At 43.4% G+C, this 24,827-nt stretch overlaps 1 protein-coding gene across 1 annotated transcript in view; it reads right to left on the minus strand.

The window, feature by feature from the left end:
- Window positions 1-1,656: 1,656 nt before the first annotated feature.
- Window positions 1,657-24,827, minus strand: part of METTL22 (methyltransferase like 22) — a 404,370-nt gene continuing 381,199 nt past the window's right edge. The window contains exon 11 of the mRNA XM_040356983.1: window positions 1,657-4,200. Within this exon, the coding sequence (XP_040212917.1) occupies window positions 4,165-4,200 (36 nt within the window). The 3' untranslated portion in view covers window positions 1,657-4,164. The remainder of the gene's footprint in view (window positions 4,201-24,827) is intronic.

A 24,827-nucleotide genomic window follows, 5' to 3' on the forward strand; every position in this document is an offset into this window, starting at 1 on the left:
TTGAGGTAAAGCCTCCAGGCCTATAGGCCCGAAAGGAGCCATGTCTTCTCCTTAACTAGGCAGAAAAAAACTGATCTGTGGGGTGCAGAGAGAGGGGTTATACCCAGAGGGCCCGCCTCCTGGGCGGGGCTGTAGGGGTGTATGAGGTGTTTAAACATTTACTATACGTTTCTGCCTAGTCACTCCTAAAGGAAGGTTAATACCCACTTTGTCAAGATTAAGGCTGTGTCCGTCCATGAACGAAAGAGAAATAGCACCTGCAAAGCACCTTGAAAGAGCCTCTCCTATCACTCCAATGTGAAAGCCCAAAGCGCCCCACTAGCGTCCGAAAAGTGCCGCAAAAAAGACAGTAAAGTGCTGCTAAAATATGGGCGCTTTACCACCGACGCCCCCAATGCCTCGGTGTGAAAGTAGCCTTACTAATGGTAGAAGATTGAAGGATTATTCAAAAGGTGCAATTTTATAATGAAAAACCATTCAGAATTTGACACGTGTATGGCTGGCCTTACCTTGCACATGCAGTTGTGCATTAATAAAAGTTTGATTTGATGCCTACTTTAATTGTATCTTACCTGGAAGCAATACAATTTACTGTATCTACAGAAATGTATGAGAACAGAGGAATGAGCTTTAACTAAACGTATTATTAATTGCTATAAGTATGGCCTGGTAATTAAACTGCAGTGCTGGTATTATCACTAGGAGGAGAGACACATACATACATCACATTGTAATTTACAAGATTTTGTTTTGTAGGTATATACAATACTAATATATTTTAGTCCTGTAAAGCTAAAAGATGATTGTAAAAGCTGAGCCGTGTATTTATTTTTTTAGAAAGGTTTGCAAGAAAGTAGACTTTTAGTTTTATGAATATGAAGAATCCGTAAAGTATGTATAAATGCTACAAAAAGTGCAGTATACTTGCACTTTCATTGTGACATTTTGCTTATCCCTGCAAAAACATGTTGGGTTACCTTCACTAGAAATAATTCAGCGGTTCCAAGCAGCATACCAACTCTTTGTTGATGCTCTGAGCCATTTTATTCCACTAGAGGGGATTGTTTGAGGACAGACGACATGTTCTTAAGTGAGCTGCCTGTCTCAAAAAACAACTTTTTAAATGCTATGTTGATTGAAACTATTCCTGCTTTACAGTAAAGGCAACCCATGATTTTGACAATTTTTCAAGGCTGCAGGAACACGTCACCTCTAAAAGTACATTTAGGTACTAATTGAATACTATTTTGTTGCTACTGTATGTAAACTGTGTATTATAATCAATTGCCATTTTTATTTTTTATAAAGAACATGAGGATTTGGATTCTCATCTTAAGAAATAAGGCATTAGTGTTGTATAGTTGGCTGAAACAATGACAAAATCAGTTCTGCATTGTGCATTCAAGCTCCCCAATGCTAATGAAGCAAAACCCAAAAAACTATTGAATGTTTGCAGCATGCAAATAATTATTCAGAATAGTGGGGACCATTGATGGTTTTGAAACGTCATGTTTACATTAGTCCAGACACTGACATACTTACAAGTAGCAATATGCCCTTTTGTCCAATTAGTGAATTGCTCTATGAACAAGTGTTCTTGTTTGTTGATATAATTATAAAGTCCATCTTTATATCAATATAAATCCAACACAGGAGTATCATCACAACCTTTAATAAAATGTAACATTCAAATTTAACAGTAAAATGTTTGAGAAATACAATAAAAATAAAGTATTTATTTAAATTATATGAATTGTATTATTGTAGTTCAAACAACAGTGGTTATGGTAACTTTAATTTAGTGAATAGAAGAAAAAAAACAGGGCATTTCTTGGTTAATTTTGCACTGTTCTTGTCCTATAAGCAGTAACTGCTTGCACTATGACAGATGCAGCCACCAATCATACAGTTTGAGGTAGGATGGCTTAAACATATATAACATAATTTACTAAGGAATGCAGACCACACTTCGGGGCACAATTGAATAAACACATTTGTTTTTGCATCAGTGTTTACCTAAAAGTTATAGGTTAAAGATTTTATCCTGCTTCTTTTAGAAGATTTTTCCTTTAGGCCCTTTCACAAAAGGGTCCGCCTGTCAGTTTTTCAGGCGGACTTGATCGGACCCTCCAGTCTCTTCTATGGAGCGGCGGATGACAACAGACACATGTCCGCTGGCACCTGCCACCATCCGATCCGATCCTGCCTGCCAAAAACAGACTAATGGTGGTCCTTTTCCCCATTCATCCAGTGGATCAGTTTGGATTGGATGGAAATGGACAAGAGGTCCGTTTCCATTCGATTGCCCCATAGAGGGAAGTGGTCTGTGTCCGCTCTACATAGCGGAGCGGACACAAAACTCTCATCTACCTGCTCAGTACTTAAGTTTATTTTTATGGTTAAGATTTTTTTTATTATTATTATTCTTTCCCCATTAACTAACTTTCTAGTATATATTTTTGTAGTTTGGATTCACACATTAGTAAATAATTTGAAGTTTCATATGTTATTTCAGTTGTGTTATGTTATTTGATCAAGCTACAGTATTTTTTCATCTAAATATTTTTCTTTACGAGTTTGTACTTTTTGCCACGGAGTAATTTTATCTTTAGTGAAAATAGCTCTTTGTCTTCTCCCCTCAATGAATAAAAATGTTATTTTAGGAAGCAACACCCCCCTGTAAAAATCTTGGGGGATTTACATAACAAAAATGCCATAACTTGTATGCAGCAAATGTAGCAGGTCCTTGTGATAAAACATTTTGTAATTAGAAATAATTTAGTAAAATTAGAAAAGAACATAGTAATGGAAAACTACACGTTCTATGCTTGAATAGCTTTGTTTTAGCTTATGACAACATTAAATTAGCATGTCATGATCCAGAAAACAGAACTTTTCATAAAATTCTGAAATATATTGTTATATTTTTAAATGGATCACAATTTCACTAATTTGCATATTTGAGACCTGTTTATAATTGTGTAGTCTTTGGGACCACCAACTATGTTTTTTGTTTGAGTATCTAAAAACCACTGAAGGACTAGTACACGACTTCAGAATTGTCAGACTTGTTTCAGGTCCATTACTTACAAGATAGTAGGCTAAAATTAGGATGACAGCAGTGAAACTTTAAATACCATCAGAGAAGTAACAACGTTTGAATTCCAACCCTTACAAGTTTGTTTTAAAGCTGAATTCCAGGAGTTTTGCTTATTTATAAAAAGTGAAGGCACACAATGAGTTAAGTCCAAAGAGCTTCTTGACATCTTCTGGGCTAATCTTTATTTATTTACATCTGACAGTTGTATAGCATTCGTGGAAGATGACTAAACTGCATTACTATAAGCCCAATGCTGATTCTTCAGATCTAAGCATCTTTAACATTAGAGTTAGTGCAGTTGCTATGCCTGCACCTCCCCTCCCTCCTGCCCAATCACAGAAGCCTTTGTAGTATTTGAACTTATTCACAAAATACAAAGGCTTCTCTCAATGGGCAGCAGAGGGGAAGGGCAGGCACAGCTGCTCTGTGTGCCTCTCTCAAACAACTGTGTCACTGTATGCTCCAGTAGAGCCATAAACCTGCATGATTTAAATAGAGATAAGTTCAAGAGATGTAATGCACCACTTTGAAATCTTTTTGCAAAGTGGCTTTATTTCTGGAATTCAGCTTTAAATATGTTATGGATTGCTTCTCTTACTTAGTATCAGTATATTTTAACAAGACAAATATATTCTAGTGTAATCCTTTTTGTGAATACATTTACCAGTTTATTAACAAGTGCTTAACTATAATTTTCTACACCAGATACTGGCATTCTTTTATTTCCAGTTTTGAAAATCTAGAGAGGGAACTCTTCTAAAATTGATGTGATTGCCTTTTTGTTTGTGCCAAATCTTAGCAGATATTTATTTTTCTGCCTTATCTGCATATGTTTATTCACTATTTACACTCCGATTGAAATAAAACTAGGCATGATCAGCAATGAATAAAAATTATTATTTACCAGTCTTTTAAGCCTACTTTACACAAACACTGCATTCTCCAAGAAAAGTTTATGCACACAACTGAATGTTTTCAGTAGCAAACAATATATTTCTGTATAATTCTCAGATCATGAGTGGCTCTGTTCTGTGCCGTTGTACAGTAGGTCTTCTATAAACAGGTCACGCAAGGGGTGTGGCAGTAATTTTCCACAATTCCTGTCAAACCAAAAAAGAAAATAAGTTTAATCTATAGCTTTATGTATATTTTTGTACTTGTTGAAATAATTCTCATTAAGAATAAAGCTGGATTCCAAGCTAACTCCACAGTTAAAAAATACATACTGTATAGTAACACAAAAATAAAAATAACATTTTACAATGCCCTCTGACATTGTCCTAGTTGAACAAAGCACAATTCTATAGTAGTAATAATAATATAATCAATGCTCTGGATATGCTAATTCTGAATATATTAGGTTCTATCACTAGTAGAACTGATACTAAAGCCTGGTACACAGTAGTGTTTTTTTGTTCAACCCAGCGGGCTCAACAAAAAAAATAAACCTGCTCAGGGAGGAGCCGCTGTATTAAGAATCCAATGTTAGCACAACAATCTCCCCTGCTGAGCTATTGTGTTCTGACAGGGGGACAGTCCTCCCACCAGAACACCCTTGTCAGCAAGTGGCTGAGAGAGCTGATTGGATGCTGATCAGCAGACCTTTTATGGTAATGCCTCTTCGACAGACGTCTTCTGATGGAACGGCTGCTGTACACACTAATTTACCAACAGACATATCAGTCTGGATATCACACCACTTCCTCAAACTTAACCTGTCCAAAACTGAGCTCATAATATTTCCTTCCCCACAAGCCCCTTCCCCTGACTTCTCTGTCAAGATGGATGGCACAACCATCAACCCATCCCTGCATGCCAGGGTGAAAGGAACAGTTTAAAAATAAAATACAAAAGTAAAATAAATAATAATAAAAAAAAAAACACTCCTGTCCCCCCCTGCTCTCGCACAAGTGTCGGTCTGGCGTCACATGTAAACAGAAATTGCACCATGCATGTGAGGTATCACCGCAAAGCTCAGATCGAGGGCAGTAATTATTTTTTCAAATTTTTATTTTTATTGGGTTTTAAATAAGATTTTAAAGAACAAATATAATATTATCACATAATGTACACAAATATCAAAAGCATCAAAATATCCGATAAAAAAATTAAGAAATAGGAGTTACAGATAAACAATGTCCATAAGTACAGAGCACTGGGGTGCCCAGTACGGCGCAACAAAATTATATAAGGTAAACAACTCGTAGGTAAGTAATATAAATGTAAAACCAACAAGAAAAATACAGTGCTAATACAGTTCAAGATGTGGTAAGTGGCATAGGAGTCCCATATCCCGATCAATCCCAAGGCTCCCAAACTTTATCAAATTGGGGAATAGTGTCATGTACAGAGGCCGTTAAATATTCCATCCTCTGAATCTCAGCCACTAAATGGAGAAATCTGGACCACGGAGGAGGAGCACTAGATAACCAGCATAATAAAATAAGCCTTCTTGGGTATGCCAGAAAAAGGGAGACCCAACAAATAATAAAAAGGATCAAGCGGAAGGGACACGTCCACCACCTCCTGTATCAGTAGCCTCAAATCATGCCAAAAGGGTTGGATCATAGAGCATTGGCAGAAAACATGAAAAAAGGAACCTGTGTCAGTCCCACAACGCCAGCAGTGCGACGAGACTGAGGAATCATATTGGGTTACACATTTGGAGGACTTGAAGTTAGAGGACCAAATCCTATCCCATATCTGAACCGTAATAGGTCTGCCTATTAAATGGGACATCTCCTCATGTAATGGTGTGTGGCCTCGGTAAGAGGGGTCGACTCATGGAGGATACGGTGAATGGAGGATATTAAATGAAGTTCGTGAGGGCCTTGTGTGCATAAGTACTTGAAAGCGGTCAGTTTATCAAGAATCGGGGTTGGAGACTTGGAATGGAAGAAATGCCTAACCTGTAAATAAAAGTGGAAAAGTTGGGGGGATATATCGAATTTCTCACGTAGAGTATCAAAAGTATGCAATCTCTACGTGATATTATGAACCAAATTTCGGAGCTGAAAAAGAGGGGAATTGAGCCATGGGAAAACCCTGCCCAGGGACATACTGTCCGGTATGCTTGGGTTAAACAGCAGATTTACAAGGGGAGGGCAAGGTGAGGCAAGATGATAAGCCTTGAGGCAATTATGCCAAATGGTTAAGGTGAAAGTCATTGGAGCAGTGCATTGGCGTTTGAAGATAGGATCCAGGGATAAGAGGGCGCCCCAAACCAAAGAGCATGGGTGGACCGGAAACAACACCCCCTTTTCAATGGTGGTCCATTGATTTGGTGCGTGCAAGGACCACGAAGCAATAGCCCTCAAATGTGAGACGTAGTAATATTTAATAATGTTCGAGGCACCCAATCCCCCCCTGGACCCAGGGGTAAACACCACTGAACTCGCTATGCAGTGGGCCCTATCGCCCCAGATGAACTTTAGAAAACTCTTCTGAATAGCTTTTAGTTGAGCAGAAGGCACAGCGACTGGTAGTGTTTCAAAGTGGTATAGAAGTCTGGGCAAAATTGACATTTTTAGGACATTAATCCTACCCAACAGGGACAGGGGATACTTTATCTAGGCCATCAGGGATCTGTTAATGTCTAAAACCAGAGGGGGGAAGTTAGCAGAATAATGGGAAGAGTAAGCAGGGTTGAGTAGGACACCTAAATATTTGAGGGAGGCATTGCACCATTTATAAGTATATGAGTCTTTAAGCTGGGATAGCAATGATGGCGAGACATGTATGGGGAGGGCTTCAGTTTTGGAAGTGTTGACCTTGTAACCGGAAATAGCACCAAAAGAGGCCAATCATTTGTGCAGAGAAGGGAGAGATATCAATGGATTAGTAATAGTGAGCAGAATGTCATCTGCAAAAAGTGACAATTTATATTCTCCATGTCGCATTACAACCCCACGGATATCCGGATGAGTGCGGATGGACTTGGCCAGGGGTTCTAGACATAAAATAAAAAGTAATGGTGATAAGGGACACCCCTGCCGAGTTCCGTTTGTCATGGGGAAACCAGGCGACATGAAGGACGACATCTGAACCTGGGCTGTGACTAACGAATAAAGGGCCTCTAGAGCCTTTAAAAAAGGGCCATTAAAACCAAATGTTTTCAAAGCAGCAAACATATAAGGCCAACTCAGCCTGTCAAAAGCCTTTTGTGCATCCAAACTTAAAATTAATGCCGAACGGGAAGATCTGTCCAAAAGATCTATCAGATCTATTGTACGGCGGGTGTTATCCCCTGCATGCCTGCCAGGGACAAAGCCCACCTGATCTCTATGGACTAGTTTGGGAATGAACCTATTTTTCAAATTTCTCCTAAGTGAAGGTAAAGTGATTTTCCGGGGTCAGACAGTTGTACAATCTGTTAGAAAAAAAAAATGTCTTTCATGTAAACAAAAAGTGTGGTGGTTCGGTGCACACAACTTTACCGGACAAGTATGTGGTGATGTTCAGCAAAGGAAAGCTTTATCTGTGTCAGCACAGGGCCGGCCCTATGATGGGACCGGGTGGTACCATGGGTACCAGGCAGCACTTTTAGGGGGGGCAGCATACTGATGCCCGCCAGCCCGTTCCGCCAGCTCCGCTACCCAAATAAAATTGATGTCCTTTTTTTCTTACAAATAGAGCTCTCTTTTGGTGATATTTGATCACCTCTGCGGTTTTTATTTTTTGTGCTATAAATATATATATATTTTTAACTTTTTGCTATAATAAATATCCCCAAAATTTTGAAAAATAAACAATTTTCTTCAGTTTAGGCCAATATGTATTCTTCTACATATTTTTGGTACCAAAAAAACCCCACAATTAGCGTACATTGATTAGTTTGCGCAAAAGACATTGTGGCCGCCGGCAATTCACAGATCCCTTTATACTTCTGGATACTTGTATAGAGCCATGGCAGGTCCTTTTATACGCCTATATGCATGTATAGAGCCATGACAGGCCCTCTTTATACATCTATAGAGCCATGACAGGCCCTCGTTATACTCCTTTATACATGTATAGAGCCATGGCAGGTCCTCTTTATATTCCTTTACTTGTAAAGAGTCTCGACAGGTCCTCTATATACATGTATAGAGCCATGACAGGTTCTCTTTATACATCTATAGAGCCATGACAGGCCCTCGTTATACTCCTTTATACATGTATAGGGCCATGTCAAGTACTCTTTATAGTCCTATATACATTTATAGAGCCATGACAGGTCCTCTTGATATTCCTTTACATGTAAAGAGTAATGACAGGTCCTCTATATACATGTATAGAGCCATGACAGGTCCTCTTTATACTCCTATACATGTATAGAGCAATGACAGGTCCTCTTTATACTCATTTATACATGTATAGAGCCATGACGGGTCCCCTTTATACACCTTTATACATGTATAGAGCCATGACAGGTCCCCTTTATACTCCTTTATACATGTATAGAGCCATGACAGGTCCCCTTTATACTCCTTTATACAGGTATAGAGCCATGACGGGTCCCCTTTAGTTATCATGATATAAAATAATGAATGTGGGGGCCTTTTGGTTGGCGTGATTTTTTTTCTGGGGGGGGGGGGCAGCCCTTCATTCTTGGTCCCAGGCAGCACAATGTCTTGGGCCGGCACTGTGTCAGCAACAAGTGTCTGTTGCAGACCCCAAGAAGAAAAAGGCCCCAGCAAAAAGATGATATACCGCCCTCCCAAAAATAAACCCTGATTTGGGAAAGATGTAGGGTTTGCTGGTGCGTGCATATCTCCCTGACCATAGGATTTTGCCCCCTCTATTTGTTGCTGTGTGTGTTTTGGAAAGATGGGCAGCTTATCATTTTAGGCTGCCCCCCCCCCCACAGCTATGCCTCCAGTGCCCTGACTATAATGAAATAAAAAAAATATATACTCTGAAGACTGCCACCACCGACACCCCAACCCGCCCTCCTCCTCCAAATATTGCAATGTAGTCAGCAGAGGCTCTCTAATTAGGCAAACTGCCTAATTTAACCACTTGAGAGCCGCGCTATAGACGAAAGACGTCCACAGCGCGGCTCTCAAGTGCCGGGTGGACGTCCCTGCACATTTTTTTATGTGCATTACCCGCGCGCCGCTGGGGGTAAACACTGTGCCCGGCGCATCGCTGAGAAGCCGATGCGTGTGCCTGGCAGCCACGATGTCCGCCAGGTACCCGCGATCGGCGGTGACAGCAGGGACGTGGAGCTCTGTGTGTAAACACAGAGCTCCACGTCCTGTCAGGGAGAGAGGAGACCGATCTGTGTCCCTTGTACATACCGTAGGGACACAGCATCGGTCACCTCCCCCAGTCAGTCCCCTCCCCCCACACAGTTAGAACACACCCAGGATACACATTTAACCTCTTCCTCACCCCCTAGTGTTAACCCCTTCACTGCCAGTCACATTTATACAGTAATTAGTGCATTTTTATAGCACTGATCGCTGTATAAATGTGAATGGTCCCAAAATTGTGTCAAAAGTGTCCGATATGTCTGTCGCAATATCGAAGGCCTGACAAAAAAAATCACAGATCGCCGCCATTACTAGTAAAAAATAAAAAATAAATCTATCCCCTATTTTGTAGGCGCTATAACTTTTGCGCAAACCAATCAATATACGCTTATTGCGTTTTTTTTAACAAAAATATGTAGAAGAATACGTATCGGCCTAAACCGAGGAAAAAAATATAAAAAATAAAATAAAAAATTGGGATATTATTATAACAAAAAGTAACAAATATTGTGTTTGTTTTCAAAATTTTCTGTCTTTTTTTGTTTATAGTGAAAAAAAATAATAATCGCAGAGATGATCAAATACCACCAAAAGAAAGCTCTATTTGTGGGAAAAAAATTATAAAAATATAATTTTGGTACAGTGTTGTATGACCGCGCAATTGTCATTCAAAATGCGTCAGCGCTGAAAGCTGAAAATTGGTCTGGGCACGAAGGGGGTTTAAGTGCCCAGTAATGAAGTGGTTAAGAGCCACCCCGGATGACAACAATGCAGCTGCGGCGGCGCTGTGCTCTGGCCAGCAGTTTTAATGTTGCCTGTGAGTTCCATTGCCAGGCAGTGGAGAGAGGACGGGCCTGTGGCTGTGTCTTGGAGAGGAGGCGGGGCCGGCCAGCACTGTGTTGTCCGGGGGAGGAGACTCATTCCAGCAGCACCCAGGGCAAAATTAAACGTATTTCCGCTGCTCCGGGGATGCAGATCGCCTCCCCGCACACCCGGAGGAATCGTCTGACTGGTAAGCTAAGCAGAGCTGCAGAGGGGAAGAGGAGGGTTCCGCAGGGGAGGAAGCCTCACCAGCACTGTGTATGAAGCTGATGGAAGGGGGAGGGAGGAGAGAAATTGTGTCTGAGACAGCTACAACCATTATTAGAGAGAGCCAGCCAGCCTCTCATCCCTGGCTTCTGCAGCATCCCTCAGCCACTGGCCTTTAAATCAACCCCCTGCCCCCTCCCCTCTACTACCCTTTTCCTGGTATCGTGTCCCAGTGTGCCAACCTGTGCTTGACAGCCCCTGACCCCTCCCTCTGCCCTGCACTTACACCAGCACCGAGATAGAGAGCACTGACACCAGCACTTTAAAGCTCTTAATATATGCAATTTCTGCCGTTCATTTTTTTATCGCTTGAATTATTTTTTCTGTTATGGGCGCAAGTGGGGCCTCATGTCTAGATTTTGCTTAAGGCCTCACAAAGCCTAGATTTGCCTTTGGACTAGTCCGTATGGTCCGGAAGTTGCCTTTAAGTGCTGATTGAAGTCAGGGCTGGCTGCTTACAAAAACCTATTTTCAGAGATCAGAGGCACGTTTTTCAACAGAGGGAACCCTTCCACCATCAGAAAATGCTGCCCTCTGGGATGGTGGTAGTAGATCTCCTAATTTTTCCCTTGCTTTGAAGAGAAGTGAAACATTCCCCATAAAAGTCACCCTCATTACCTCATCCTGTAAACAGCACCCCAACTCTTCTTACTGTCAACATCCCAATCATCCTTTTGCAAAGTAATGGCAACTGGCTGATGGCTTTCAGGGAAAATGGCAGCTGGGTACCAGCCATCATGTAGATAGGAAAAACTCCCAGAAAGGGCTTTTTGCTCCAGCAGCATTTAAAAAGGACCCTAAAAAGTAGTGCAGAGCCCTGTTGGATTAACCCAGGGCAGAATATTGTACAAATAATTTTCCTGACTCTGCATTGTCAGTTGGCAGGACTATGTCTGGATTAGCAGACAAGAAGGTGCAAAGGTTGCATTAACAGTGCTGGCAGGCCAGTGGCTGCTCTACACCTTTTGAGGAGGAAGATGAAAAGATTTCATTAGCAGCACTTAGGGGAAACTGACATCTGTGTCCCTGGTGAGTAGAGGAGGAGATAAAAGGCAGATTAGCAGCCCACTGTGGGCCTGCATTAACTAAGTATTGCTAATGCCCCCTTTCCTCCTCCTCTCCAAAGGGCACAGAGCAATCACTTGTCTTAAAGTACCCTTCAGAGGAATTCGAAAAAGGATGCATTAGCACTGCTTGCAGGCAACTGCCTGCTCTGAGCCTTTGAGGAGTAGGGATGAGGTTCAAGGTTGCAGCAGTGCCATTTGTGGTCTGAGTGAACTAAATAAACAAAGTGGCCCCATACGATGGCCACCCATTCCTCTGAACCTCAGGGTGTGTGTTCACACTGCTCCTCTATGGGTCACATTGCACCAGCTGATTACTTAATCTTTTACTGGACATAATACAAACCCTCATACCTGGATCTTGAGGGGTGTTCCAGTACCTGGTCTTGCTGTGCCTCATTGATATCCTGCTGGTGAGGTATTTTTGGTTCTTTAGTGCTCTCTGGATGGGCTGTTTTTATGGGGTTTGTGGCTGAAAACTTTTTATAAATCATTATCAACATTGTTAATACTCTTCATCTATAAATACACCCCTGAAGAAAGAAGGGATTCTGAAACACGTTAGTGTGGGCCCTGAACTCCACTACTCCACCATGGTAGTCTGGGACCTATGAGTATAACAGTCATTGGTAAGCCATGTTTATGTTCATGTTCATCAGTCAGTATTTGTGTTTAAATGTATACATCTACTACTTTTTTTTATAGATTTGTATAAATACAATTATATTTTTCTAAATACTTTTATACTGTGTTGCATACACACAGTGATTGATTATTTTCAATCACTAGGGCCATTAAAGTCCTGCAAGGGGGAAAATCTTTTCCACTTACTGATTTAAATGAAAGGCCGACACCACCTTTGGTAAGAAGGATGGGATAGGACGCAACACCACCTTGTCGTGGTGAAGAATTAGGTATGGTTCCTTAGATGAAAGGGCTGCCAATTCAGACACCCTTCTAGCCAAGGCGATGGCCATCAGGAAGGCTAGCTTGTGTGACAGCATGACTAATGGAATTTCCTCGATAGGCTCAAATGGTTGTTTCTGTAACACAGACAGCACCAAATTGAAGTCCCAAGGACACATAGATGACCTAATAGACGGAAGCAAATGAGTTACCCCTGCATAAAGGTTTGGACCAGCGAATGGGAGGCTAAAGGCCTTTGGAAGAATACTGACAGGGCTGAAATCTGACCTCTGATTGTACTCAAAGCCAATTTGATTTCCACAGCCGACTGTAGAAAAGAGAGAATTCTCCCAATCACGCATTTCCAAGGATGCCATTTTCTGGCTTCATACCAAGCAATACAAGTCTTCCAGACCTTATGATAGATCTTCCTAGTGACTGCATTACTGCTTTCCTAGCATTCACTGGGGTAGACACCACTGGTCCCGAGATGACACAATCCTTCAGCACCCTGGCTTCAATAGACATGCTGTCAAATTTTGAGACTGTAAATTGGGGTGGAATATAGGACCACGAGACGAAAGATTGGGGAGACACAGACGCGTCCTTGGCCCGTCTATTGCCAATCTCTGGGAACCAGGGCATTCTGGGCCAGGCTGTAGCCACCAGAATGACTGGAACCCCCTCTCTCCGAATCCTGCGCAACAAATGTGGAAGGATAGGGATCAGAGGGAAAGCATAAACCAGGGAGTACTGACTCCATGGAACTACCAGAGCATCTGCTTCGATTGCCAGGGGATCCCTTGTTCGCGACACACACTAATGTAGCTTGTTGTTGAACCTGGATGCCAATAGATCGACATCTTGCCATCCCCAACACTGGCAAATTTCCTGGAACACCCTCGGGTTAAGAGACCATTCCCTCCGCAGATAATCTACCTGCCAGTTCTCTATTCCCAGGATATGGACCGTCGATGGAACCGGGTGTTATGCCCCTCACTACACATGACTGATGTGTATTCGGGCACACTGATAACTCTTCTAATACCAATGCATTCCAGTAGGCGCAGAATCCTTTTGAACTTTTATTAGTACAAGATAGAGTAAAACGGAGATGGATCGGTATGGCTGACGTGGTATAGAACTCAGCAGACATGTGCTTGCTTCCAAGGAGAAAATGGAAAAGAAAAGCCTGGAGATGCTGTAAAGCCTCATGGGGTAGAAATACGGAGGCTTGCATGGACCAAACTAATAAACTATTCTAACTGACTGTATTAAGATAGAACAGGTGCAGTTAAACAGAATGTCCATTAGATGGCAGCATTGATTTAATTTAAACAAACTAAAGTCAATGAAGACTATGAGCCTTATTTAATGAAGGCATGACACTCCCCGCCTGGTTTCCCACGGATACCACATATCATGGCACTCCGGAGGAGAGTAACAAAACAAGTGCGGAAACAGGTCTGAGGAAAAGTTTAGGCTGGCCTTACCTAATGACTTTTAGGTAGATTCAGGTATCAGTAGATAAGCCGACCTAACTCAGAATCTACGCCGACCTATGTTTAAGCGTATGCTCAAACAGAGATATGCCTAAACATATCTAAGATACGACGGCTTGCGCCGTCCTATCTTAGATTGCAATATTTTGGATGGCCGCTAGGTGACGCTTCTATTGCGTCGGCGTAGAATATGTAAATGAGGGGATACGCCGATTCACGAACCTACGCCCGGCCGCCGCAGTCGATTTACGCCGTTTCCGTAAGGCATTAGCAGGCCTAAAGTTATTCCACCTATTAGGTGGAATAACAATGTTAAAGTATGGCCGCCGTTCCCGCCGCGAGATTCAAATTTTTTACGTCGTTTGCATAAGTCGTCCGCGAATCGGGATTTACGTCGTTTACGTCCACATCAATAGGCCCGTGCGGCGTACGTAGCCGCAATGCACACTGGAAAATGTAGGCGCCCGCCGCATGCGCAGTTGAAAAAAAACAGGAGGTCAAGCCTCATTACCATCAAACACGCCCCCCTCCAACACATTTGAATTTGGCGCCCTTACGCCCGCCCGCTTTAGGCTACGCCGCCGTATATTAGCAGGCAAGTATATTGAGAATCATTACTAGCCTAGCTAATTTATGGCGGCGTAGCCTAAACAGGCTAAGCTACGCTGCCACAAGTTTAAGCACTCGTACCTGAATCTACCTATTTGAGTTCAACTTTCCTGACGTGTCCATCTTCACTGGGAAACACTTGGGTTATCAGACCCAAAGGCCACTCGTTTCTCCTTGATTGAGAGTCTTTCATGAAAACAATGGCACCAGGCTCTAAGTTGGGCTTGCTGTCTTGCCATTTGTTCCTGGTCTGTAGATTAGACAAGTATTGTTTCTTCCACTTGTTCCAAAAGGTGTCGGCTAACACTTGTACTCTTTTCCATTGACATCTGTATAAATCCTTTGGATCCAGATTGACTGAAGGAGCTGTGATCACCTCGACTTTCTGAGTGAGCAAAGTGGAAGGTGGAAGCAAGAAAGGATCTTCAGGATCATTGGGTATAGATGTCAAGGGTCTGGCATTCATTATTGCTGATACTTCAGCCTTGAAGGTTGTCAGAGTCTCATGTGTGAGTTTTGAAGTTCCCAATTGTAGAAAAGCAACATGGTTATTTGGTATTATAACAGGATTGCTTTCATCACTATCAAGTCCTGCATTTGAGATGCGCCCTCCAACTCTTAACAGTCCTTCATTGTCTATAAAGGGGTTGAGTTTCCTTAGGGAACAGTTCTTTGGAATGCTCTTGCAATTTTGAAGACATTCTAGTGCTACTGCATAAGTCTCTTGTTGGATACAGCGAATGATTAAATTGTTTGCTTCTGTGAGCTCATCTACTGTATACAGGGAGTGCAGAATTATTAGGCAAGTTGTATTTTTGAGGATTAATTTTATTATTGAACAACAACCATGTTCTCAATGAACCCAAAAAACTCATTAATATCAAAGCTGAATATTTTTGGAAGTAGTGTTTTTAGTTTTAGCTATTTTAGGGGGATATCTGTGTGTGCAGGTGACTATTACTGTGCATAATTATTAGGCAACTTAACAAAAAATTTTTTTATACCCATTTCAATTATTTATTTTTACCAGTGAAACCAATATAACATCTCAACATTCACAAATATACATTTCTGACATTCAAAAACAAAACAAAAACAAATCAGTGACCAATATAGCCACCTTTCTTTGCATGGACACTCAAAAGCCTGCCATCCATGGATTCTGTCAGTGTTTTTATCTGTTCACCATCAACATTGCGTGCAGCAGCAACCACAGCCTCCCAGACACTGTTCAGAGAGGTGTACTGTTTTACCTCCTTGTAAATCTCACATTTGATGATGGACCACAGGTTCTCAATGGGGTTCAGATCAGGTGAACAAGGAGGCCATGTCATTAGTTTTTCTTCTTTTATACCCTTTCTTGCCAGCCACGCTGTGGAGTACTTGGACGCGTGTGATGGAGCATTGTCCTGCATGAAAATCATGTTTTTCTTGAAGGATGCAGACTTCTTCCTGTACCACTGCTTGAAGAAGGTGTCTTCCAGAAACTGGCAGTAGGACTGGGAGTTGAGCTTGACTCCATCCTCAACCCGAAAAGGCCCCACAAGCTCATCTTTGATGATACCAGCCCAAACCAGTACTCCACCTCCACCTTGCTGGAGTCGGACTGGAGCTCTTTGCCCTTTACCAATCCAGCCACGGGCCCATCCATCTGGCCCATCAAGACTCACTCTCATTTCATCAGTCCATAAAACCTTAGAAAAATCAGTCTTGAGATATTTCTTGGCCCAGTCTTGACGTTTCAGCTTGTGTGTCTTGTTCAGTGGTGGTCGTCTTTCAGCCTTTCTTACCTTGGCCTGAGTATTGCACACCTTGTGCTTTTGGGCACTCCAGTGATGTTGCAGCTCTGAAATATGGCCAAACTGGTGGCAAGTGGCATCTTGGCAGCTGCACGCTTGACTTTTCTCAGTTCATGGGCAGTTATTTTGCGCCTTGGTTTTTCCACACGCTTCTTGCGACCCTGTTGACCATTTTGAATGAAAGGCTTGATTGTTCGATGATCACGCTTCAGAAGCTTTGCAATTTTAAGAGTGCTGCATCCCTCTGCAAGATATCTCACTGTTTTTTACTTTTCTGAGCCTGTCAAGTCCTTCTTTTGACCCATTTTGCCAAAGGAAAGGAAGTTTCCTGCAGTAAGCTCTCTAAGCAGAATCTTACCTTGGATGGTCACCGGTGCTGCAAACCCAAGTGGATCATACAGGCTGTTGATGGTGGATAGGACACCTCGCAGAGTGAAGGGTTTTGGCTCTTGGTCGACCTGAAAGGTAAGGGTGTCAGTCTTGAGGTCCCAGTTGAGTCCTAGGCTGCGTTGCATAGGAAGGGAGTCTGTAGCTAAGTCCAGATATTTGAAGTCACTGGCATAATCTTGAGAAGGGAAGGCCTCCATGACGACCTTGCTGTTTGATTCTATCTTATGCAGTCTAAGATTTAAAGAGGCAAGCGTGCTTTGAGTCCTCTTGAGTAGACTTATTGCAGCTTCGGGTGAAGAAAGTGATTTCAGACCATCATCTACATAAAAGTCTCTTTCAATAAACTGTGTAACATCTTTCTCACCTTCTTGGGCGGATAGCTTAAGTCCATAGATGGCAACAGCAGGGGATGGACTGTTACCAAAAACGTGCACTTTAATGCGGTATTCTGTAATGTCTTTAGTAGGGTCATTGTCTTTGAACCATAGGAATCTCAAGAAGTTCCTGTGTTCTTCCTTGACCTGGAAGCTGTGAAACATTTGCTGTATGTCTGCAACTATGGCAACTGCTTCCTTGCAGAACCTGATGAGAACATTTTGAATGAAAGGCTTGATTGTTCGATGATCACGCTTCAGAAGCTTTGCAATTTTAAGAGTGCTGCATCCCTCTGCAAGATATCTCACTGTTTTTTACTTTTCTGAGCCTGTCAAGTCCTTCTTTTGACCCATTTTGCCAAAGGAAAGGAAGTTGACTAATAATTATGCACACCTGATATAGGGTGTTGATGTCATTAGACCACACACCTTCTCATTACAGAGATGCACATCACCTAATATGCTTAATTGGTAGTAGGCTTTCGAGCCTATACAGCTTGGAGTAAGACAACATGCATAAAGAGGATGATGTGGTCAAAATACTAATTTGCCTAATAATTCTGCACTCCCTGTATAGCTTGTGACAATAATGCCAACCTTTGCAACAACTTGGTCTTGTAGGGGTGCCTTTAAATGATCTGGCTATGTGAACCAAGCAAGCTGTAGCCCTTTGTAAGGACTTCCAAGTGGAGAACTTATGGAAGCGCTCGGATCCCAACAGTTGGTTAGAAATTGTTGTATGTAGTGTGGAAACCTGAGGACAGATGTCTGAGTCAGATTCAGGTTCTAACAGTTCATATGTCTTCCTTTGTGGAGTGGTAGGTACTGACTTGTACAGGAAGGGTGGTCCTGTGAGCCATGTAGTGTCTTTGAGAGGGGATTCTGGCACAGACCTTGTGGCATGATCTGCTGGGTTGTGATCAGTTGAGACGCAACGCCACTGTGGGCTGTGTAGACTTCCTGATTCTTAGGACTCTGTTGTGTACATAGACATAGAATCTCCTACTTTCGTTGTAAATGTAGCCCAACACTACCTTGCTGTCTGTGTAAAACTCTGTATCCTCGAGTTCTTTATCCATCTCAGATGTAATAAGTTCTGCTAGTCCTACTGCTAGTACAGCAGCACACAGTTCCAATCTTGGAATGGTGGTTTCAGCACATGGTGCATGAAGCATCGCAGAATACACATAACTTTCTAGACTGAACCCTTTCAGGAGGAAAGTGGGTATATGGTCTATGTATGTGTAGGTTAGATAAAGTCTTTAAAGAGTCTCTCCATGTTACCCATAATGTCTCTTTCTCAGGAGGTAGTGGAGAATCCCAATCACATGTGTCTGCAGTAAGCTCTCTAAGCAGAATCTTACCTTGGATGGTCACCGGTGCTGCAAACCCAAGTGGATCATACAGGCTGTTGATGGTGGATAGGACACCTCGCAGAGTGAAGGGTTTTGGCTCTTGGTCGACCTGAAAGGTAAGGGTGTCAGTCTTGAGGTCCCAGTTGAGTCCTAGGCTGCGTTGCATAGGAAGGGAGTCTGTAGCTAAGTCCAGATATTTGAAGTCACTGGCATAATCTTGAGAAGGGAAGGCCTCCATGACGACCTTGCTGTTTGATTCTATCTTATGCAGTCTAAGATTTAAAGAGGCAAGCGTGCTTTGAGTCCTCTTGAGTAGACTTATTGCAGCTTCGGGTGAAGAAAGTGATTTCAGACCATCATCTACATAAAAGTCTCTTTCAATAAACTGTGTAACATCTTTCTCACCTTCTTGGGCGGATAGCTTAAGTCCATAGATGGCAACAGCAGGGGATGGACTGTTACCAAAAACGTGCACTTTAATGCGGTATTCTGTAATGTCTTTAGTAGGGTCATTGTCTTTGAACCATAGGAATCTCAAGAAGTTCCTGTGTTCTTCCTTGACCTGGAAGCTGTGAAACATTTGCTGTATGTCTGCAACTATGGCAACTGCTTCCTTGCAGAACCTGATGAGAACACCAAGAAGTGTGTTGTTGAGATCTGGTCCCTTTAGGAGGACATCATTTAGTGAGACCCCTTCGTGCTGAGAGATGGAGTCGAACACTACCCGGATTTTACCTGGCTTCTTGGGGTGGTAGACGCCGAAGATTGGTAGGTACCAGCACTCTTCATTGTCTTTTAAAGGTGGGGCTATCTCAGCATGGTCATCCTCAAACATCTTACTCTTACTCATGAATGAGAAGAAATGCCCTTTCATTTCTGGCTTCCTTTGAAGATTGCGTTTAAGGGAAGAAAACTGCTTTAAAGCTTGTTCTCTGTTGTTAGCAAGGCAGGGTCTCTGTGCTTTGAAAGGCAGGGGTGCTACCCAGCTGTTTTCATTGTTTTTGTGTCTCATTTTTTCCAAGAAGATATGATCTTCAATAGATGGGGCAAGTTTGTGATCCTCTTTAGTCCTTTGGAAAACTGAGCATCCTAGATGATCTCTGTCTTCATAACAAAGAAGATTAGCGGTGTAAGGGTTGGAATGAATTACACTGGCAGGCTTCTCTTACGAGGAATCTGTTGGTGCAAGGCTGAAATAAGGATAGACGCCCACCCTCTAGTGTCTTTGTAAAGAGAGAGTTCACGCTGGTTGGTTTGTGAACACTCCCTAGGCATACGTTGCCAATGATGACCCATCCGAGATCTAGCTTCTGGGCATAGGGGGAGTTGTGGGGACCATTGATTTGTTTTCTCACCTTGTGAACTCTGATGATGTCCCTCCCAAGGAGAAGTGCTATCTCAGCCTGGGGATCCAGTTCAGGGATGAGGTGTGCTATGCCCTTCAGATGTCTTTGATGAAGTGCCACCTCTGGTGTAGGGATCTCCTCTCTTTCAGTTGGGAACTGATTGCACTCGATTAGAGGTGGCAGAGGCAGGGTTGTCTGACCATCAAAGGATTCGATTTGGTAACCAATGGCTCTTCTCCCAGTTTCTTCACTTACCCCTGTACAAGTCTTGAGTAAGTATGAAGAGTTTGCTTTCTTGATTTTGAAGGTGTCAACGAAGGTTGAGCTGGCGAGTGATCTGTTGCTTTGATAGTCCAGGATCACGTATAGCTTCACTGCTTTTTCTCTGTGGCCTGTGGGGTAAACTGTAACAAGACAAATCTTAGAGCAGGATTTGTTAGATGAACCTTCTCCACATACTTGGGTGCACTGGGGTGTAACTACAGGAGGTACTGTGTCTTGTTGCTCCCCGCTGTGCTCTTCCACCTGGAATGAGGGGGTAAGAGTCCATGGCGCTGGCCCTGGATGTAGAGCTGTGTTGTGTTCTGTGCTGTTACACTCAGAGCAGTTGATGCTCACCTTACAGTCTTTACCGATGTGAGAAGTTAATGCGCAGCACCTGTAACTGATTCTGTTTTCTTTGAGGAAGGTTCTGCGATCTTGGAGAGTCTTTTCTCTAAAACCTCTGCACTTTAACAATGAATGAGGCATCTTGTGAAGAGGGCACTCTCTGCTTGGATTCTCAGCTGGAGATACACTTGTTTTGCGTACTGCGACAGGTGTGTCTTTGAAGTTGCGGGTTAGAGCAGGCTTACTTAAGCTAGGGAGAGCAGAGTCAGATGATGAGATGACAAAACTGGGATCATTCTTGACCTTTGCTTGATGGCGAATAAAGTCCACAAAATAAGAGAATGGTGGGAAGGGGACATTGTGCCTTTGCTTATAGTTGGAGCCTCGTGTAATCCAGGCTTCTTGAAGGCTGTAAGGTAGCTTCTGCACTATAGGGTTAACACCACGGGCTGTGTCCAGAAAGGCAAGGCCTGGCAAGTCTCCTTCTGATTTGGCTATTTGGAGTTCTGTCACTAGGTCACTCAATTTTCTCAGCTTCTGGTATCATTTGTTAGGAATCTTGGGAAAGTCCTCTATTCTTTTAAAAAGAGTTTTCTAGAACTTCTGGGGAACCGTAACATTCATCAATCCTCTCCCATATAGTGCTCAGCCCTTTAGTTGGGTAATTAATGTTAATGTCTCTGATTCTCCTTGCATGCTCTGATGACTCATTTCCCAGGTATTGGACTAAGAGATCGGCTTCATCACTTGCTTTAAAACCAAGATCCCTAATTGCATTTCTGAAGGACGAACGCCATGCTCTATAACTTTCAGGGCGATCGTTAAATTTTGCAAGTCCCTTTGCTAACAGTTCACGTCGTGCTAAGAACTTGAAGAGATCTGACATACCTTGATCGTTGTGTGAGTAGCCAGGGGGCGATTTGTTGTGCAAGGAACTTGTGGAGGAGATGCGGTCATCAGAGATGCTGTCGCTGGGTCTTTTAACCTGTTGTTCTTCATTTTCAATTTGGTCAACTGTGGCGTAGTGATTTGAAAGCCTGGATGCAGAATGTGCTGAAAACTGACTGAGTGCAGGTTTACTTTCATGCTTGATATAAGGCGTGTGAATGGCGGGAGTTGATTCGGCTCTTGGCGCTGTAAGCGGGCAGTTGTCTGGTTTGGCGTGTCGCCACACATATTCTGAGGTACGCTCTGTACTGTCATGAGGAACGTATTTTTCCCCAAGCACGTTGCTGAGCCGCTCACTGGTGGTCTTTGCAAGTTCTTCTAGAATGTCTGCCTCGGCTGCAGCAGCCGCTGACTCCTTCTCTGCAGCTAGTTTCTCTAATGCAGTTTCCATGCGTAACTTCTCAAATTCATTTTCCATGCGTAACTTCTCAAATGCAGTTTCCATGCGTACCTTTTCTAGTTTGAGTTGTTTCTCAGCGATTGCAGCCTTTACTTCGGCCTCCTTTGCTGCAAAGTCAGCTTTCACCTTTGCAGATTCTGCTTTTGTGCGGGCAATGGCGATTGTTTCGCTTTTCACCGACCTCCTTGTGCTCGTGGAGTAGACTTCTGTCCTTGTCATGAAGAGCTCTGATTTTATCTGTGACATGGTGGCTGTGCTATATGGAAGCTGATAACACTGCTGTCTCTTTGGCGTTCTGTATGGTAGCCGTGCTTAGAAGCCTTGATTTTATGGCATTCTGTATGCAAGCCATGTTTAGAAGCCTCCGTTTTGCTTTTATGCCCCTCACTACACGTGACTGATGTGTATTCGGGCACACTGATAACTCTTCTGATACCAATGCATTCCAGTAGGCGCAGAATCCTTTTGAACTTTTATTAGTACAAGATAGAGTAAAACGGAGATGGATCGGTATGGCTGACGTGGGATAGAACTCAGCAGACATGTGCTTGCTTCCAAGGAGAAAATGGAAAGAAAAGCCTGGAGATGCTGCAAAGCCTCATGGGATAGAAATACGGAGGCTTGCATGGACCAAACTAATAAACTATTCTAACTGACTGTATTAAGATAGAACAGGTGCAGTTAAACAGAATGTCCATTAGATGGCAGCATTGATTTAATTCAAACAAACTAAAGTCAATGAAGACTATGAGCCTTATTTAATGAAGGCATGACACCGGGAAAATGTCCCTCTGCCCAGGCTAGTATGTGGTTCACCTCCTTTAGAGGTGAATGACTCCTGGTACCGCCCTGGTGGTATATATAGGCCACTACAGTGGTCCAGGATGGTAGGGCCAGACATTGTGGGCAAGATTCAGATAGGTTAGCGGATCTTTAGATCCGCGTAGCCTATCTGATTTACGTTACACTGCCGCTATTTTTTGAAGCAAGCACTTGCCTCTAAAGTTGCGGCGGCGTATCGTAAATCCCCCGGCGGAAATCAAATTCCGCGGCTAGGGGGCGTGTACTATTTAAATCAGGCGCGTCCCCGCGCTGATCTAACAGCGCATGCGCCGTCTGCAAATTTTCCCAGCGTGCATTGCTCCAAATGACGTCGCAAGGACGTCATTGGTTTCGACGTTAACGTAAATTACGTCCGGCCATATTCGCGAACGACTTGCGCAAACGACATAAAAAATGCAAAACTCGGCGCGGGAACGACGGCCATACTTAACATAGGTTACGCCGCACTTACCTCTACTATAGCAGGGGTAACTTTCCGCCAGAAAAAGCCAAACGCAAACAACGTAAAAAAAAAAGCGCCGGGCGGTCGTTTGTTTCTGAATCGGCGTAAATGCTCATTTGCATATTCGACGCATAAAAGATATGGAAGCGCCACCTAGCGGCCGGCCTGGAATTGCAGCCTAAGATCCGACGGTGTAAGTCACTTACACCTGTCGGATCTTAGGCATATCTATGCGTAACCTGATTCTATGAATCAGGCGCATAGATACGACGGCCGGACTCAGAGATACGATGGCGTATAAGGAGATACGCCGTCGTATCTTCTTTCTGAATTCGGCCCACTGCCTGCAACTTTAGGGTGTTGATGGGCAGGTTCTGTTCTGTCCTTGACTATCTCCCCTGAGCTGTGAGTTCCTTCTAAGGTCGCTCCCTACCCTGAGAGACTGGCGTCTGTGGTCAGTACTCTCCAAGATACCGGGAGGAAGGATCTTTCCTTTCACAGGTTCTGATCCTGCAACCATCAGCTTAGGGCTTAAGTGCGCCCAAAAAGATAATAACATGGGATAATCCAAGGCTCGTCCTCTCCTGTGCCAAGCCAACAAGATGTCTTGTTGTATAGGCATGAAATGGAACTGGGCATAGGGCACTGCCTCGAAGGAGGACACCATCCTTTCTAGAAGACTCATATAGAGCCGAATGGAGGGTTGTCTGATGCCCCTTATCTGACACACCTAATCCTTCAAGGCACAGATCCTTATGGGTGGCAAAAACACCCTTGCCTGGACTATCTAGGATCAGACCTAAATACTTCTGGCATTAAAGCTGGACTCGAGGCTGACTTTTCAGTATTAATGACCCAGCCCAAGCTTTCCAAATACCACACTGTGCAGGCTATGCTCTGTTCTAGAGCCTGTAGTGAGTGATCTCTGAGCCAGGTCCAGGTACCCAATCACCAAGATCCCTTAAAAGACCCAATACTGGTGCTAGGGACCTGTCTCTGTAACAAAACGTTCCACACTCCGCTTAAGTGCTTTTCCCAACCTCCCCAAAGGAATTCTGGGGTTTCACAGGCCCCCTCCCCCATTTCAGCAGCAGACTAACCCAGGAGGAGACCCCAGACAGGTTGACTTCGAAGTTAGTCAGTAGTTCCAGTCCTCCAATGCTGGTATCCACACAGTACCTCAAATAAATTGTCCCAAACACAGCATTAATCTCCCAACCAACCTGTGCCTCTCAGAGAACATACCTACCCCTGGGAAGAAGTGCAGCCTGGCCCTTCTCCCTGGAGTCCTTTCAGCCACTGGAAAGGCAGGGTGGCTGGGCTCACTTCATCATGTTGTTGGGGATCTGGAAATACTGTCCAGCATCCTTGGGGTATACAGATGGAGACCGCATCTTTTGTCAGTTAAGAAAAAGGCCAGCAGGACTCTGCCCTGTTGCCAGAACCTCTGCTAGGTTGCTGGCATCATTCTGGGATGCCATCTGCTGTTAAGGAGGAAAGCCGGCTGCTTCACGTACCTTACCCTCATCTGGCTCTTGGGACGACATGTCTCTGCTACTGGCTCCCAGGTGCATGGATCCTTGCTGGGGAGGAAAGACCACCACCTACTCACCCTGGACCTTTGGAACTGCCAGAAGTGTAGGGCAGGGGTCTTGTTAGTGTTGTGGGAGAAAGGCCAACTGCCTCTTCTCTCCGGGAGGCTGAAGCTGCTGTTGGTGCTGGGCAGAGATTAGCAGCGCTCTGCCCTGTTGTCAGCACTTCAGCTTTGGAGACAGCAATCTCCAGATTTTTCACTGCTGATTCTCTGGCATGCTG

Source organism: Rana temporaria, chromosome 6 (assembly GCF_905171775.1).
Source record: "Rana temporaria chromosome 6, aRanTem1.1, whole genome shotgun sequence".
NCBI lineage: Eukaryota > Metazoa > Chordata > Amphibia > Anura > Ranidae > Rana > Rana temporaria.